Source organism: Alexandromys fortis, unplaced genomic scaffold (genome assembly GCF_014885135.2).
Source record: "Alexandromys fortis isolate MF-2015 unplaced genomic scaffold, M_Fortis_MF-2015_v1.1 scaffold_45, whole genome shotgun sequence".
NCBI lineage: Eukaryota > Metazoa > Chordata > Mammalia > Rodentia > Cricetidae > Alexandromys > Alexandromys fortis.
Window position 1 is genome coordinate 5,399,659 of NW_026067926.1, and position 17,689 is coordinate 5,417,347.

General features: G+C 44.8%; 1 protein-coding gene across 1 annotated transcript in view; it reads left to right on the plus strand.

The window, feature by feature from the left end:
* The window catches only part of Dnah3 (dynein axonemal heavy chain 3), a 171,033-nt gene that overhangs the window by 22,080 nt on the left and 131,264 nt on the right, over window positions 1–17,689 (plus strand). Inside the window, exons 11-16 of the mRNA XM_050143254.1 lie at window positions 1,217–1,396; window positions 5,220–5,356; window positions 7,483–7,588; window positions 7,772–7,950; window positions 8,244–8,428; window positions 9,571–9,694. Of these exons, the coding sequence (XP_049999211.1) occupies window positions 1,217–1,396; window positions 5,220–5,356; window positions 7,483–7,588; window positions 7,772–7,950; window positions 8,244–8,428; window positions 9,571–9,694 (911 nt within the window). The remainder of the gene's footprint in view (window positions 1–1,216; window positions 1,397–5,219; window positions 5,357–7,482; window positions 7,589–7,771; window positions 7,951–8,243; window positions 8,429–9,570; window positions 9,695–17,689) is intronic.

Genomic DNA, 17,689 nt, shown 5'->3' on the forward strand with positions numbered 1-17,689 from the left:
ATATACATACATACATATACATATATATATAGTGATGGGGCTGTTCTTCCAGAGGACCCAAGTTCAATTCCCAGCACCCATGCAGGCAGCTCACAGCTGTCTGTTCCTTCAGTCTCAGAATACCCAACATCCTCATGCAGGCAAAACACCAACGCACATAAATAAAAAATAATAATAGGAGTATAATGAATGTTTTTTAATTCCTTAATTATAAAAAGGTCAAATTCTAAGTATTTTCCCAAGTAAAGTAAAGTTAATGGCTCATGCCTTTTATCCCAGCATCAGGAAGTAGAAGCATGGGCAGGCAAACTTCTGTTAGTTGTTCGAAAGGTTTAAAAGCTATTTCTGTTGAATTTGGGCTGCAATGATCCCTAAAAGGACCACTCTGGAGCAGTCATGGGCACATCTCCTGTGTGAGGCAGAAAGGAGAGAGCTGTTACTGCATCCCATGTGAGGGATGAAATCTCACTGTAAAATCCCACACGAAGAGAGAAGGGACATAATTTGTCTTCCCTCAGACGGTCTGAAAAGCTCTCGAGCCAACCACTTGGCCAAGCTTTTGCAGCTGTCCTGTGAGGACTGAGCACTGCAATTATGCAATCTTGTGCCGCTCGGTTTCACAGAGTCTTAAGGATGTCTCCTCAGCAATATTTCTGTCGTGAGGAAGTTGACATTTTGACTGACATGCACCATGTGCTCAAGGACACTGTCTTTTAAAGGATACAGATATTCATCCCTTTAGATTCAGGCAATATGTTTTTCTTAAGCACCTACTTGGTATTAATGGCTGTCATAGATATTTTGAAGAAAAGAGATGAATAAGACATAGGTCCTGCCCTCAAGTTTAGACAGACAAGGTAAGGGGAGGGGACAAAGTCTCCTAAGTGAAAGACAAAATAACATGACAGAAGTGGAAATATGGAAATTCAGAAGCGAAGGAGACTTCCTCGAGGAGATGTCTTTTGTGCTAGTTCTGAAGGGCAGGAAGGATTTAGAAGTTGGAACATAGGTGGCACTGATTAGAATAAACCGTTTTGTGTAAAGTTCTGGGGAACTAAAAAAAAAAAAGCATAAACTCCTGGCAGGACAGACTCAATTTTAAGCATACTGGCGCCCTTTCTCGGTGCTCAGGGAGCACTATGAATGGATAACAGCACCCCTGTGCTCTCCGGTGGCTGCTCTGTGTGAGGTCTGATATATCTTCTGTCTCCCAAAGGATGGAAACGATTTTAAGGAACCTTACCAAGAGATGGATTTCTTTACACCTCAGCTAATCATGATTCAACTTGAAGTGTGCGAGCCTATCATTGTCTTCAACCCAACTTTTGATGATTGCTGGGAATTAATAAAGAATTCCTTCTTGGAAATCATTAAGAATTCTGATGGGATCCCCAAGGTATGGTATTTGCCTAATAATTCATCTATATTTTTGTTCCGCACTGAATAAACCATCAAGTGGCTGGTTGCACAGTTGCAGTCCATGTGGTGTTCAGTTAGGCAACTTCACTTTGGGATGCATCCACAATCCACCCCCTTGTCCTCAGGAAGATTATCAAGGTCTTTTCTATGTCCCCGCTAATTCCCTGCCTTTGTGTGCTGCCTGACACAAGACAGATAATTCCCAAGTTATCCAATGTGGGTTAATAATTTATTGCAGATGAGCTGGCATGAATCTGCTAAAAATTTTTACAAAAATATAGTTCATTTTGTTTTGAGGTTCACTGGGTTTATTCATCACTATTAGGGTTCTAGGGAGATAAAAACAAAAACTACAAAAACAAAGAAAACTTACTATCCTGGCTCAAGCTCTTCACAGTTTTCTTTCCAGAGTGGAATTACCTATCAAATTAGATGCATGAAAGTAAACTTTGTCTACTAGGCCGGATATCCATGTGACCTAACATCTTTTGGGTGGGTGATGTGACAAGGAGACCCATGGCTAGTTCCACATAGGGAATCAACCTATAAGACTCTCTCTCTCTCTCTCTCTCTCACATACACACACACACACACACACACACACACACACACACACACACACGAGTTGAGGCTGAGGTTTGAGGTTGAGGAGGTACTTGGTCAGAAAGGCATTTGTCAAACAAGTAGAAGGACCTAGGTGCAATCACCAGTGGCCATTTAAAAGTTGGGTGTGGTGCCATGTGTCTACCTGCCTGGCACTGAAGAGGAGGAGAAAGGCCTGGGGCTTGCTGACCAGCCAGTCTAGCAGAACTAGTGAGCTCTAGAGTCAGTGGGAGATCCTGTCTCAAATAAAGCAAAGTGGAGAGCAAGAGAAGAACGCACATGATTTCAACCACCGGCCTCCACACACACAGGCGTGTACCACACAGACAGAAATGAAATGGAGTTGGATGAAATGGGAAAGTGGACACACATGCAAAAAATATACATGCATGAGTGCACAGATGTGTGCATACACACATGTAAACACACAGAGAGAGACACACACAGACATACAGACACACATGCACAGGCATACACACATGCACAGACATACTCACACACAGACATACAGAGAGAGAGGGAGAGAGAGAGAGGAGAGAGAGAGAGAGAGAGAGAGAGAGAGAGAGAGAGAGAAGAAGAAGAAGAAGAAGAAGAAGAAGAAGAAGAAGAAGAAGAAGAAGAAGAAGAAGAAGAAGAAGAAGAAAGAAGAAGAAGAGAAGAAGAAGAAAAGAAGAAGAGAGAAGGAGAGAGGAGAGAGAGCTTAGGTTTGTAGGAAAATCTATGACACCAAGGGACCACCTTCACCAATAATCCCTGTGCTTGGAGTTTTGATGTCAGCCAAGCTTGGTTTAACATGAAAATGAGTGTGTAGAGGGGAAATGGGACCTCTCTTAACAAGCAACATCCCTCTGAGGAAATGAAAGAGAAGACTAGTTTGAAGAGATAAGTGAGGGGCTGGGGACACATGAAGTACATCCTGCCTGAGTCTGTTTCTCTGCTGTTGGTTGGTAGTGTTAACAAGCCGCTGGGGCTGGAGAGGTTACCAGCACTGCAAACAGCCCAGCAGGAACTGGTACTCGAGGGAGTGGATCACGATGCCGAGATGACACCCTCACGGGTCAGTTTGTGCCAGGTTGGAAAGCTAGCCCTGTTTCCACACAAATAGTGTTACTAGACTATGGGAAGAACCCACAGGTGCTGAGTTCTCGTATAGGGATGCCTGTGGCACTCCCTCCCTCCCCCAGAACCTCGGGCTTTCCTCTCGGAACTGACTTGTGAAATTTTAACCATAGTCCCTTGGGTTAAATGTCTATGACATACATGTATGACTATCAGCAGGCGAAGAGTCTCCAGTCTCTTACCTCATCATGGATACAGTAAGTTGAAAACTTTTCAAGGTGAAACTCAGCTACAAATGTGGTGGTGGGCCGGGCGGTGGTGGCTCACACCTTTAATCCTAGCACTCGGGAGGCAGAGGCAGGCGGATCTCTGTGAGTTCGAGGCCAGCCTGGTCTAGAAGAGCGAGTTCCAGGACAGGAACCAAAAAAGCTACAGAGAAACCCTGTCTCAAAAATAAAAAAAAATGTGGTGTGTGTGCATGCATGTGCATGTGTATATGTATGTGTTGCACGTATTTGCTCACATGGGGGTGTACACATGTATAAGTACACATGCATGTACTGTGGAGGAAAGAGGTCAGTGTCAGCTGTCTTCCTAATCTCCATGTTATTTTTGGGGGACAGAGTCTCCACTGCATCTGGAGCTCTTCAATGCAGATAGGCCTGTGGGCCAATGAACTCTACCTGTCTTCCTCCCCAGTGCTGGAATTACAGATGCAACACTGTGCCCAGCTTATACATGGGTTCTGGAGACTCAAACTCAGGCCCTTGTGCGTGTGTAGCAAGCACTTTACCCGCTGAGCCATCTCCCCAGACCCCAGCAATAATCTAGAAAATAAAGAGCATTTGAGCTGCAGAAAAAGGAAGCCTGTCAGTGAGAAGGAGATGCTGAAGGAAACCAAAATAAATAGTATGGGGCATTGGTCTTATCAGTACCGTCCAGGAGGACAAGGCTGATGTAATCTAGGATGAAACGAGGTGAAGGAGATGCAGAAATCAAAGTTGAATAAAACGAGAGGGGAAATGCAATACATAGAATTTCCATGAGTGTTTTAGCCTTACCACTACATTGCCTTTACTTTTTAATTTTTTATTCTTTGAGAATTTCATCTATGTATACAATGAAAGAGGATTTACCCACCCCCAACTGCCCCTCTCCAGCTCCCCCTGAATCTCTCCTGCATTCCTCTCATAATAAGAAGTGTGTATTTGTGACTGTGGAAAGGGGGTGCTGGGCCAGTCTTTCCCCCATGGCAGAATCCACTCACTCGGCATTGCAGGGAATGCCAACGCCAATGAAGCACATGGGAGGAAACCTGGAACATGGTGGGGAGACCAAGGAGTGCAGAATCAGAGAGCCAGGAGGAGAGGCAGAAAATAACAGTTTCCTGAATAGGACAGGATCATTCTTGTTTCCACCTCGCAGTGTTCACACCGCACAGGAGAACCTCCACATTCAACCCCACAAGAATTTCTCTTCTCTTTTGACTAGAGACTTCTTCCCAACACAGGCTCCAAAATCTGGTCCACATGGAAGCACATTGGAGCTATTGAAAGGCCTAGGCAATCAGCTATACTTTTTTCCCCAGGCCCTTTTGCCCAGGCCCTGGACCAATGGCAGTCTTGTCTCTTGCTTTTAGGCTTTGTCTATGAACACAGTCACAGCAAAGAAGTTGCCTTCCATCAATTTAAAGCCTTTGGGTCACCCAAAGAGAACCAAGGTCATTGGCACCTGTTCCCATGCTTCCTCAACTGCTGCTGTCTTGTCAAAAGCAGATGTGTGGTTTATATGGCATGGAGCCTAGGTGAGCAGACTGAAGGTCTTTGCCGAGGCGGGGCACTAAGCATCTGCAAAGTGACGCGACTGTGGACCTTGAGATACGGTAGTGAGTCCCAGAAGGATTCTACAGGAGCCAAGCCCATGAAAACACACACACACACACACACACACACACACACACACACACACTGAAAGAGTTGGAGTAGCAGGGTGTTCTTGGCTAGTTCTACCACTAGCCAAGAGAAAATAAATACAAGCGGTGTCCCTGAAAAAGAGTCCACTGCGAAAGCCTGTTTGCCGCCTTCCGCCTTCTAGTTTCTGTGTGTGTCTTACATCTAAGAGTGCCTTCTGCTCTTCAGGTGGAATCTATACTTTTCCCAGAGCTGAAAGGCTATAACCTGATCCTCGGAACTGTTGACCCTGAAGAAAACCTTGTTTCTGATTTTGTCAATGATACTTTTGAGGTATTTAAGAAAAATCAAGTTGGACCTCACAAGTAAGTTGGTTTAGTTCTAGCCTTTTAACCTAGTTGGACTTTCAGTGTTTGTCCTTAGCTATCCCTATCCCCACACACCCAAAACACACAAAGAGTAGCAATGGCCAGGGCTTACCTGCTTATGACATTATCCCCATTTTACAGACAGGAGAGTGTAACTTTCCCACAGTAGGCTGCAATAAATACAAATGCTAGAATTAAAATTCAGGTGCAGATCTTCCTCTGCTCCCTGAAAGCCACAGGCCAAGATATATTTGGCTATTTCTAGAATTTAGAAAACCAGTATTCTGTGAGATCTGGGGCAACAAAGTCATATTTCTGCTGTGAAACTTATGAATTCCAGGTATTTGTTTTCGAGTCAGGTTTTCACTGTGTAGCTCAACCTGGCCCCAAAATCATGCTGTTCCTGCCTTTGCCTCCAGAGTAGCAGGGCTGCAGGTGTATACTGTAGCAGGATTAATAAAAACCCAGAGACAGATATTGGGGTTCAAGGTGAAGATTAGAAAAGCAAAGCAGCCAAGCCTCCAGAGAGTTCTTACCTCTACCAAGGCTCAAACAAACAAGGGGGGGGGTGGTCCTGTCCTCAGCATGACTGCACTGAGCACTTCTCTCCCCCTCCCCACCCCCAGCCATATCACTCTTGTCTCCACCTCCCTAGTGCTGGAATTAAAAAGTGGGACTCCCGAGTGCTGGGATCACCTTTGTGTGAGCTCTATTTCTCTTGCAGACAGATTTAATCTCACGTAGCCCAGGGTGGCCTTGAGTCCTGGGATTAAAGGTGTGTGCCACCACTCCCTGGCCTATAGTGGCTTAGCTCTGCTCTCTTGTCTTCAGGCAAGCTTTATTTATTAAAACACAAATAACATATCACTATAGTGTACCACCACACAGAGAGAAACCTGAGAATTGCCTCAATCAACAGTCTCCGGTCAGGGCAGGACAGCTTCCAACACAAATGCTTGCCTCTAAAGGTGTCTTCAGTTTTGCACGCCCACTGTGAGATCACCCTAAACCAGTGAACGTGATCACAGTTCGTCACCAAATGAAATTGGTGAAAATGTGTTTACTGCACATTTTCAGTGGGAAGAATTCTATGTTGTGGGGATATGAACTGCTCTGTGTGTATACACCCTGTGGGGTGTATACTAGAACCCCAGTTATGCCCATGGCATGCCAGGAGGAACTGCCCCACTGTGGCACCTGAGGTGTTTCCAGATGTGGCCAAAACCCTCCTGCAGGGCAAAATCACTTCAGCCGAGAACATCCATTCATCTGTGAAGAAAGCAGCCTAGTGTTTGGAAGATCACCTCAATGCATTTTATTTGGGGGGCTTCCCTGCTCATGGGTCTTATACATACACTTTCTTCCAGACAGACCGCGTCCTGGCCTCTCTGCTGTCCCGGAGTGTCTGTCAGGTTGCCTGGGTACCTTGGGGCTCCACCAAGACACTCTTCATAGTTACTCAGTACCAACTTGATGTTAATTCAAACCATAGTTTAGAGAAAATTGTCCAGTCATTCCTACATGATCTGAAAACAGACGGACCTAAGTTCATATGCCATAGATTACTTAATTCCAAATTTTCATCTTAAAACTAGGCATAGAACTTGGGGTTAGAAGGAAGACAGGGTGCTGGTGTTCATTGCACATTTATGTCAGGATAGTAATAATTGTTCTACATATTTTACTATAGCTAGGGTTTATGATAACCTTATAAAATTTGCCTTATTATAGTCACTTAAAATAAAAACACAACTTAAAAAAAACCCACCAGGCAGTCGTGGTGCACGCCTTTAATCCCAGCACTTGGGAAGCAGAGGCAGGCGGATCTCTGTGAGTTCGAGGCCAGCCTGGTCTACAAAACGAATTCCAGGACAGCCAGGGCTACACAGAGAAGCCCTGTTGAGGAAAACCAGCTAAGTATTTTTTCTACGTTTATGCCACAAGGAAGTCACAAAATTGGAATTAGAAGCCCAAATTCTGGATTTTCAGCTATATTTCTATTCTATTTCTCTTTCTTGGCTTGAGTTTATGTTTTAAATGTGCCCTGTTTTGGTTGTGCCCTTGCCTAGCCAACTCATTGACTTATGTTTGTGTGCTTCCTTTTATGTTCTCCAACACGAAAGATACCTAAACGTGTACAAGAAGTACGACGACTTGCTGGATAACACAGCGGAGCAAGGCATCACCGAATTCCTGAATATAAATCACGAGATTGAAGATTTTGTGACGGTAGGAGATGCCACTAAGAGTTTCATGTCCTGATGACATGTGTGTGGTAGTCAGTGCATTGAGCAACCAATGGATTGCAATGAGCACAAACTCTGTATTGAACTAGTGCTGAGCAAGGGGGAAGCTAGGAGCAACGGGTAGACTCTAATTACCATTGAACTCTGACTGTACTTCTTTCTACAGAGCATCAATAGCATAAAAAAGAGGAGAAATGAAATTGCGTCCATGCACATTACCGTGCCTTTGGCCATGTTCTGTCTTGATGCCTTGGTCCTAAATCATGACCTCTGTGAACGAGCCCAAAATCTTAAAGACCGTCTGATCCAATACCAAGTGGATGTAAACCGGGAAACTAATACCAGGTATGAAAATTCTGAGGAAAAAAAAATTGGGCTGTGGAGATGGCTTAGTGGTTAAGCTCTTGCCACACAAGTGTGAGGACTAGAGTTTGTATTCCCAGAACCCACATAAATGCCAACTGGGTATGGTATCCCACCTGGACCTTTAGCCTGGGAAGGCAGAAAAGCAATAGAGGATGATTCCGCACATCAACCCCAGGCCTCCATATTGATGCAAAATCGATGCGCTGTGATGGTGATGGTGATGGTGGTGGTGGTGATGATGATGGTTGTTGTGACCATTTCTTTCTCCGCAGCATTTGTAATCAGTACAACACCATCGCTGAAAAAGTCAGTGAGATCCCTGCCAACACCGCGGAGCTAGTGGCCCTCATCGAATACTTAAGGAAATCCAGTGATGTCACTGTGTTCAAACTCAGGAGGCAACTTAGAGATGCAAGTGAGAGGCTCGAGTTCCTGATGGATTATGCAGACTTGCCCCGTAAGTCTGCACCGTATCTGTGTACATACATGCTTGTGCTCCTATGTAAATATTAAAATGTGTTTTTTTATATTTTAGGAATTAAATCTTGGAAGAAAGTAGGTTCATTGCACCCCACTACACAGTATTGGGAAAGCTTTCCCAATGCCCCATATGCAAGAGGCACTAATTCACACCCTGATCCACAGGATTTGAGTCACACAAAGGGAATCTTGTTAGACTAAGTGAGTGCACACCCACAGGATTGCCTCTGGCTCTCAGCACCCTATACTGGCATCTAACCCTGAGGCTCACGAACAGCTAGTTCCAAATGCAGAGTCTTTTGATAAATGGGTAGTTTCACTCATCCTTAATCTCAATACAGTCCTGTCTTTGCAGGACTAGAACTTGTTTCTGTCTACTTTAAAAGGAAAAAAAAATGTTCCCGCTCCTTTAGGCCCCTTAAAGCCTTCTTAGATCAAGTTGGAGTTCTGAAGTAATGGCTAGGTTGTAAAGGGGAAATCCCTCTGTTCTTCAAGAATCTTTCCCCAGCTGGAAACACATACGGACTACATGTTCCAAACTAGGATGTGTTGGGGAGCGTTGACAGAGACTGGGAATTCAAGGTGACTGCCTGAGCAGTCATCATACATTCAGAAGCTATGCCCTTGACTTCGTGGAGACAGCTAGACTCTCGTTTGGCCTCCACATCTTCACACATCAGAGCTTTAACATTCACACAGGGTGCATGGATGACCTAGAAACGATTACTGCCATTGTTGCAGCTGAGATGAAGGAGTGATAGCTATCCAAGGGGAGCTACACCCCACATTTCTGATGCTTCTTAGGAGCCAATAAGGCAGAGTAGTTAGAACATAGCCTCTGGAAATGGTTGGGCTTGGACCTGAAGTCTGACCTCCAGCAATGCAGCCTTGACCACGTAACTTCACTGTGTTTCCCATTTGTGAAATAAGGGTGATAATGCTGTCTGCATACTAACATGGTCTCTAATAAGCACCCGGTGAACCCTGGCCTTCGTTCATCCATGATTCCAGTCATTTACTACCACCCCACAGAGGTGGACTTCCAACCATCTTTTACCTTCTAAATCAATTCCCCACATCCTGAGCAGTGCCCAGCAGCAGACTCTGTGTGTTTTGCAGATGAGGATATCAAACTTAACAGCACCCTGTTCCTCTGGCCTGACCAGATAGAAGATGTCTTTGAAAACAGCCGAAATCTGCTCCTTAGCAAGAGGGATCAGGCAGAGATGGACCTAATAAAAAGGTACAGGGGGAGTCTGGGCTTACTTTGGGAATGAGGTCAGGCTTTCTACACACCACCCACTCTGCAGAGCCTGTCTCAACGGTGTATGGGCAATGGTGGACGTCATTGGTGGGAGAAGGAACTTCCTTTGTTCCCCATGGAGGGCTGATCTCTCTAGACTGTGTCGCTGTAGTAATCCCCTCCCCGCTCTCTGGTTTGAACGGTGAGAATGTGATGGTACACAGAGAGAAAGGCAAAAACAGTGGCTTGACTTGTAATAACAGCCTCCATGGTAGTAACAGCAAAAGTGTCAGCGTTGCCCTGGAGAGCAGAAGCTGTAGAACATCAGGACAGGGTACTGAACCACTGCCGGTTCTGCCACCGCTCCTTCTCAGTGCTAACGCGCTGCAAAAGGTGCGTTCCTTCGATGTGTGCCATAGATATGCTTTATGGACTTTTGCTACTCTTGTGCTCTGTTCTAGACATGAATATGTATTTGTATTTGTCTACGAAATTAATCCTTTAATCCACCGACAGAGAAATACAGAAAACTAAGAATAGACATATTTTTCTACCTAAAGCCTTGTCCCTACCTAACTAGATACTGTCTTCCAGATCCTAAAACTTAGCCTGATGGGTGGACTGGTTTCTTTTTAAGTTACATTCAGTGAAGTTTAGATTTTCATAAAAACCGAGCAGCAAATACAAGGAATCCCAGTACACCCCCACATGCAGGCGTATGCAGCCTCTCAGACCTGGACAGTTACGGTTAACCAGAAAGCAAATCCAGTTTTGGATGGTCAGATGGAAACCCCAAGCCTGTTTTGACATTTCTTTGAGCTTCACCTCTGTCATCTGGAAAGCAGGTACATTAGGGTCAATGTCACTGCGCTGAGGGGATGAAATGAGGCATTCTGATTGTGCCCACTCACATCTGGGGCACGGAGTGGACATTCCTACACTGCATGCTTCCTCCTCCTTTAACAGTGACCTCTTTGGGATCCCTGATTTCCAAAGCATTGTGGGTGTGCTGCTAAAATATTACTAGAATAGCTGGACGTGGTGGCACAGGTCTTTAATCTCAGCACTCAGCAGGCAGAAGCAGGTGGGATCTCTGTGAGTCAGAGGTCAGCCAGGACAGTCAGAGATACATAGAGAGACCCTGTCCTGAGGGGGGTGGGAGGGAAGGAGGTTATTGCTGTAAGTGTAAATATGAATGGAGGCAGTGCGTGTGCAGGTGTGCAGGGACTGGCCCTGGGAGAAACCATAGCTGTCACTTGCAGTGTGGGAAGGGTGCAGGTTTTCTCCTCCTGGGCAGGGACTCAGTTGGACCCATCAACTAGTCCCTGAGCTCTAGCAACAGAGGCTCAGTGAGACGGCCCTGGCTCAGGCCTCCCTTTGGTAAACGTTGACTGTCCCTTGTTCCACACGAGTGACAAAGGTTGAGGAACGGCCATGCGTTCATCTGTCTTCTGTGGAAACAACCTTGTTTCCTCGCCATGGTAGTGGATCCCATTTTCCCAATTCATATCAGCTCTGGGGTTCAGGGTCAAGCATTCTCTATTAGCCTCCCCACCTCTGGCTGTCCGTTCTTCTCCCACACTGTCTGAGAGGCTTCCTTCCAGTCCCTTGTCAGTTGGCTCCAGGCTGGGCTCTGGCATGGTGAGTCCTGGAGGAGGCTGGAGCATGATTGAATTCAATTTCTTTCTCCGTTGCCGTATTTGTCCCTGGGCACCAGTGCCAGCATCCCTCTAAATGGCAATGCTTGATCTTCCATGGTTCACATTGTCCCCTCAGCCAAGGGGTTGTAACCTAGTTACCTCACTGCGTTTGTTTGTGTCTGTCACTTTTGTGTTATGACCACAGTGTTTGGCAGAAACAACGTAAGGGGAGAAAGATTTATTTCAGCATGTGGTTTCAGAGGGTTTGAGTCAATTGTGGTGTGCAAGGCGTGGCCGAACCGTTCAGTTCACACAGAGGCAGGGGTGTGTGATAGAAGCTGTCCATGCCATGACAGACAAGGAAGGCGAGAGAACAAAGCAGGGACCAAGGGCTGAGCTGTAACCTTCAAAGGCCACCTCTGGTATCCGACTTCTATTAAATAGGATTGCTAAAGGTTCCACTGCATCGCAGAACAGCGCCACCAACTGGAGAATCAGCATTTAAAACATCCTGTGCTGGACTGTAGACCCAAACTATAAATCCCTTTAACCCTATTTGTATCTACTCCCGGTAGGAGTCTTTAATTGAAGTTTCTTACTTTGTTCTTCAGAGTAAATTCTACTTCCTTTCCAGGATTGTGGCCAATCACTCACTTTAAAATCCTCTATTATCTTCACTTGGACTTCAGGGACAGCTCCATTACTCAAACTAATTTTCTGAATGTATTATCATATGAAATACATTTTATGTGATTTCTACATGTGCTATAACATACCTTAGACATTATAATTTGCTAAGCAGTTATGCAAAGTCACAGAAGATGACACTGGTAATATTTTAATGTGGTCCTCAAGTCTGTGCATTGCTGTCCTCTGGGGAATTAGTAACCACTTTTAGTAGGTTGTTCTCTTTTATGTGGATACAGTGTTTAGAGAGTTGGTAATGTAAAAAGACAGTCGCTGGGGTAGCTGTGTAGATAACTGCACAGTCAGCTTTGGCCTCACTGCCCCCATTTTGTTCAATCCTATTGTAGATTTTGTGGTCCGTACAAATGACAGACAAGACATGAGTGTTTGAGCTGCTCTCTCCCATGGAGTGTGATGGAAGATCCTTTGGCATCTTGAAAAAGAAGGGAAAATGGCTCAGGGGATGGATTGGCACAAAGCCTTTTAAAGATTTAGACACAGCAGTGTGCTTTCCAAGTGGCAGGTGCTCAAGGTTTAGAAGAGTGTATGAATGAAATTCGTTCACAATTCAGATACTTTAAATGCCTTCTACATTCTAAAATAACAGCTTATTACAAAGCAAAGCAAAACAAAGGCGGCAAAGAGGAATCCAACAGGAAGAAACAAAAGCAGGATGCCTCTCCCAGGAGCTCAGACAGCCAGGCAAAGAGCAGAGGGGCAAAGGCCCTCTGCCCATCTTCCCTTCCTGTTCTGTTGTGAGTGACAGGCGGGCAAGAAGATGGAGGACAAAGTGGGAGCATGGTGAGGCTCTCTGAAGAACACGAGCAGGAACTAGCCTAGAGCTTGTGCCTGATACAAGAGGGCTCCTTTCAGAACAAACTTAGCAAGTAGCTGGACGAGCGAAGACGTGGAGTAGCGGAGCGCAGCTGGGTGTAGCATAGACAGCCTGGGAAACGGCCCCCTGGTGGGCCACTTGGACTGGGAGGGTGGCTGTTCCCCTGAGGTCGTGAATCAGAGGATTGGAGGTTTACGGTCACAGTCATGCGTGTGCATTTCATTTTATAACCGTGGTAGGAAGTTGTTGAAAACTTTTAACCTGGTACCAGGAAGGGTCTAATGTTTTATGTTCCATTAACTTGAATGAGAACCTGAACGACAAACGGATACAACATTGCATCCTGTTATTTCTCGGCAGTTTCTTTTATTCTATGTATCCTGGACCCCTTCAACTCCTATTTTTTTTTCCTTTTCCAATTTTAAAAAAGAAACCACTGTGTTGCTTGGCACAGCGGCACTTTTTTCCTGACAGCCCTCTGAAACGCTTTCACAGTGTCCTTCTGCCCTCTTTGTTTCACATGCTTTCTTAAAAATTGATTTAATCCTGCTATTAATATAGTTTCTGTTCTTATCCATCTCAGGAAATCCTAAACTGTCTGTAACCAAGACTATCACATGCCAGTCCATTTTTGACTGGCAAGATGGGTCAGTAGGTAAGAGCATTTGCCTTCCCGAACCAGTGACTTGCGTAGAGTCCCTAGAGCACACGGTTGAAAGGGAGAACCAGCTCCTGAAAGTTGTCTTCTGGTGCCCACCACATGCACCTGCAGTTAGATGTCTGAGCGGTTAAAATGCTTGCTGACCTTTGGATCCCCAGAAGACATATAAAATGTCAAGTGGGTGTGGGTGGCGGCCACCTTTAATCATTCAGTCTCAGGGATCTCCAGAACAAGCTGGCTAAACTGTCAAATTCTGGATTTGATAATGAAACGCAGCTTAAATGAATAAGGTGAAAGGGCAATCAAGGATGATTCCTCACATGAACCGGGGCTTTCACATACATGAGCGCATACACACACGTGTGAACATGCACATGTATGACAATAGACATGCATGCCATGCACAGAGGAAAATGGAAGATTAAAAATAATGCAAAGAAAAATGGAAATGTTATCCAGTTAGAGCGGTGTTTCTCGACCTATGGGTGCAACTCCTTCGGCGTAGAATGACTTTCACAGGGTCACACAACAGATAGCCTGAATATCCGATATTTACATTATGATTCATAACAGTGACAAAATTACAGCTATAAAGTACTAATGAAAATAATTTTATAATTGAGGGCCACCACGACATGAGGAACTGTATTAAAGGACTGTAGCATTAGAAAGTTTGAGAAGCAGTGAGCAAGAGAAAAAAAATATTAGTGGGAACTAACATGCTGGTTTTGTCATAAAACCTATGTGACCCCATGGAGATCCTTTGAGAAACTGCATCTCAATCAGAAACTGAAGTTGAGAGGTAAACATGGAGTCTGGAACAAACGTGAGTGTAGTAGGAGCTCACTTGTTTGTTCTCAGATGCCCAGACTCCCAAAATCACACAGAAACTGTATTATTTAAATCAATGCTTGGCCCATTAGCTCTAGCTTCATTGGCTAACTCTTACATCTTAATTTAACCCATTTCTATTAATCTGTATATTGCCACGAGGCTGTGGCATACCAAGTAAAGTTCCAGAGTCTGTCTCTGGCAGGGGGAGCTACATGGCTTCTCCTGACTCTGCCCTCTTTCTCCCAGCATTCAGTCCAGTCCTCTTTTCCTAGCTCTGCTCCTCCCTGCCCTGCTCTGGTACAGGCTCAAAGCAATTTCTTCATTACTCAATGGTATTGCCAGCATACAGGGGAAATCCCACATCACATGAGGTCTGGAGGCTCAAATTTACCTTGACACTGAACTAATAGGAACCCGTGGCGTCTTCCTGAGGGCAATGGTCCTGCTGTAACAACTCATTAGCACTGCAGCCCTGGATGAGGAAAGATGACACTGGATTATATGTGGGCCTGAAGATTGAGGATTCCTTAGAGAAGCAACTTCAGGCCCAGGTCTTTAAGATGGACTGGGCCAAGTCTACCCACTAAATCTGAGAGCTTGTCCACCAGCACCAGATCAGGGCCCACAACAGGTGGTGAACTTCCTGTGGTGGTCTGGAAGCAAACAGCCCCCAAAGGGAGGGGCACTGTTAGGAGATGTGGCCTTGAAGTGTGACACCATGGGGGCGGGCTTTGAGGTCTCTTTTGCTCAAGCTTCCCTCAGAGTGGCTGTCAGTGAACTTCCTGTTGCCTGCAAGATGTAGCTGTTCCTCCAGCATCACATCTGTCTGCATGCTGCATACCCCCACCGTGATGATCATGGACGGAACCTCTAAACTGTAAGCCACCTCACTTAAACGTTTTCCTTATGAGAGTTGCCATGGTCATGCTGTCTCTCCACAGCAACAGAGCCCTAACTAAGACACATCCCATTCTTCATTGTCTATCTGGCCTCTCAGAAGATAGACTTCTCCCTCTGCTCTCCTTATAGTAGTGGCCGCCCAGGCCATGTGAAGAGGATGAATGATAAGAAACAAGGTGGCAGAGGGGCTGTGACAATGAACAAGAAAATAAAGCCATACCTCCCCTGGGCTGGAAGATTGTCTAGTGTTCCAGTTGGCTAGTAACACTTTGGGGAAACCAGTAGATGAAAGATGGTTACTTAAATATGTAAAAGAAAATTAAAATTAAGCAGATATCAATTCATATATATGAATTACAGAAACTAGCATATAATTCAAATAGAAGAGTAACTTGGATGCAGAGATAATGGAATAAATAGTAGTCTTGACTAACTGGCAGGGCATGTCTCCCACTCTCTCTTTCTTTCAACATGAAAACACAGCTTCTACCTCTTGCGGGATGAGAAGAGTTTATTCTGGAACCAAAAATGAGTGCTCATGACTGGGGAGCACAGACCTGAGGTACCCCAGACTTTGTGTTCCCACGTGGTAACAGTCTAGTGAAGTTTTCACAGTGACAGAGCAAAGAAAGTTATAAACCAAGGCCCTTGTCAGACACGTTGGTGATGGGGGTGGACTTAACAGGAAAAGTAGAGAAATCTGCGCTGTCAGCCCCGGTACTGACAGAGTCTTAGCATTTTGGATGGTGGAAGCTAGTGTTCTGCGAAGCTAATGCATTCCAAAAGGTCTAGTCACAAGGATATCAGGTCAGACACAGAGGTGTGCAGAGAACCGGAAATAGCCCAGGAGAAGTTATAATTAGACTTTGGACCTGCCGTGTCTCAATCTCTCCACCATCACTAAGATTTCAGTTAATCAGCTTTGCAGAGAAGGGTCAGTGAGAGGTGAGGCTATTTCCAGTGACTTCCATTAAAACTTTACCCTGCAGTATAAAATATCTATTTTTAAATGCCCATAGATATTCATTAAAAACTGGCCATGTTTCAGGACTCAAAAAATTAGAAGGAGCAGAAATTATATAATTGTATACATTAGGTATCTATGGTGATGTAACACAACATAGCATCTTGAAACAATGATGATTTCTCACAGTGTCTTTGGGTCAGATCTCCCAAGAGCCACTCAGTTGTATTTCTGGCTATATGTCTCTGATACCAGGTCTCCTGTGAAGCTGGAGTCAGAATGCTAGCCCAGGGGTCCCACTAGCTGATGATCCAATTCTGGGCTTCCTCCCATGGCTATTAGCAGGCTTGAGCACCATGCTCGCCCTTGGCTCTGCTTCTCACCACATGAACCTCTCCACGGGGGAGCTGTTTTCCCTCAAAGTAAGAGTGAGCAAAAGAAATAGAAATTGACTTTCTTGGGAACTTTCTTGAGGAGACCAATCCATCCTTTTGCCATATTTTGTTTGTAAGGAGTGAATTACCACATCTAGCCCAAACTCAAGGGAGCCAATTATACAGGGTATGAACCACAGGTATGGATCATAGCTGAGACTGCTTCCCACATGACGCAATTAGAGATGAAACCCAAACCAAATCACTCAAAAAGCAACTCTCTTAAAGTAGTATTAAGAGGAAAAAGAAAGGACATTTAAACTTGTTATAGTGGGATTTAGACTCTAAGAGGATAAGAGCACAACCTATGGACGGTCACTAATGCTGTGCAAGCTCTCTTGTTCATTTAATGAACATTGATTGCTGTCTGTGTGCCAGACAGTCTGCAACTACTGGGAACACGTGGAATTAATGAAGAAAATATATAGGTTTCATCATTGGGAGCAAATTCTTGTATAGTGATGGTAATAAACCAAGCTCAATTCTAGACAATGTTATATTAACTTCTAGTTACTTAGCTGTGTGTGTGTGTGTGTGTGTGTACACATATATGGAAGGATAGAGAATTTAAGTGATGTGCCCAAAGACCACATAGCTAATCAATATCAACATAAACATTTGAGTCAAGCACTCCGGTCTCTAGATCTTGCCTAAATTATCACAAAACAGTAGATTATCTGCCTAAATTGGGTAGAGGAAGAAACAAATGGAGACCAGATTTGTTGTTCATATAGATGAAGTCTCAGATCTGGGAAGAGCTCTCTAATCTCTCCAGCTGGAGTGGATTACATAAGGCAGGCTGTTCACTTGGCTCTGTTTTGTTTCCCTTAGGGCAGTTGTTACTATCAGAAATATATTTCTGGATTTATTCATCCATCTATAATCTGGATTTAACCATCCATCCACCCACTCACCCATCCATGCTTATTGTCTAAATCCCCTCCCAACTAAAATACATGTTCCAATAGGGCATAGAAATGAATAGCACACGTCACCACAGATGCTTTCCCAATGCCTAGTTCTGGGGTGTATCAATCCTC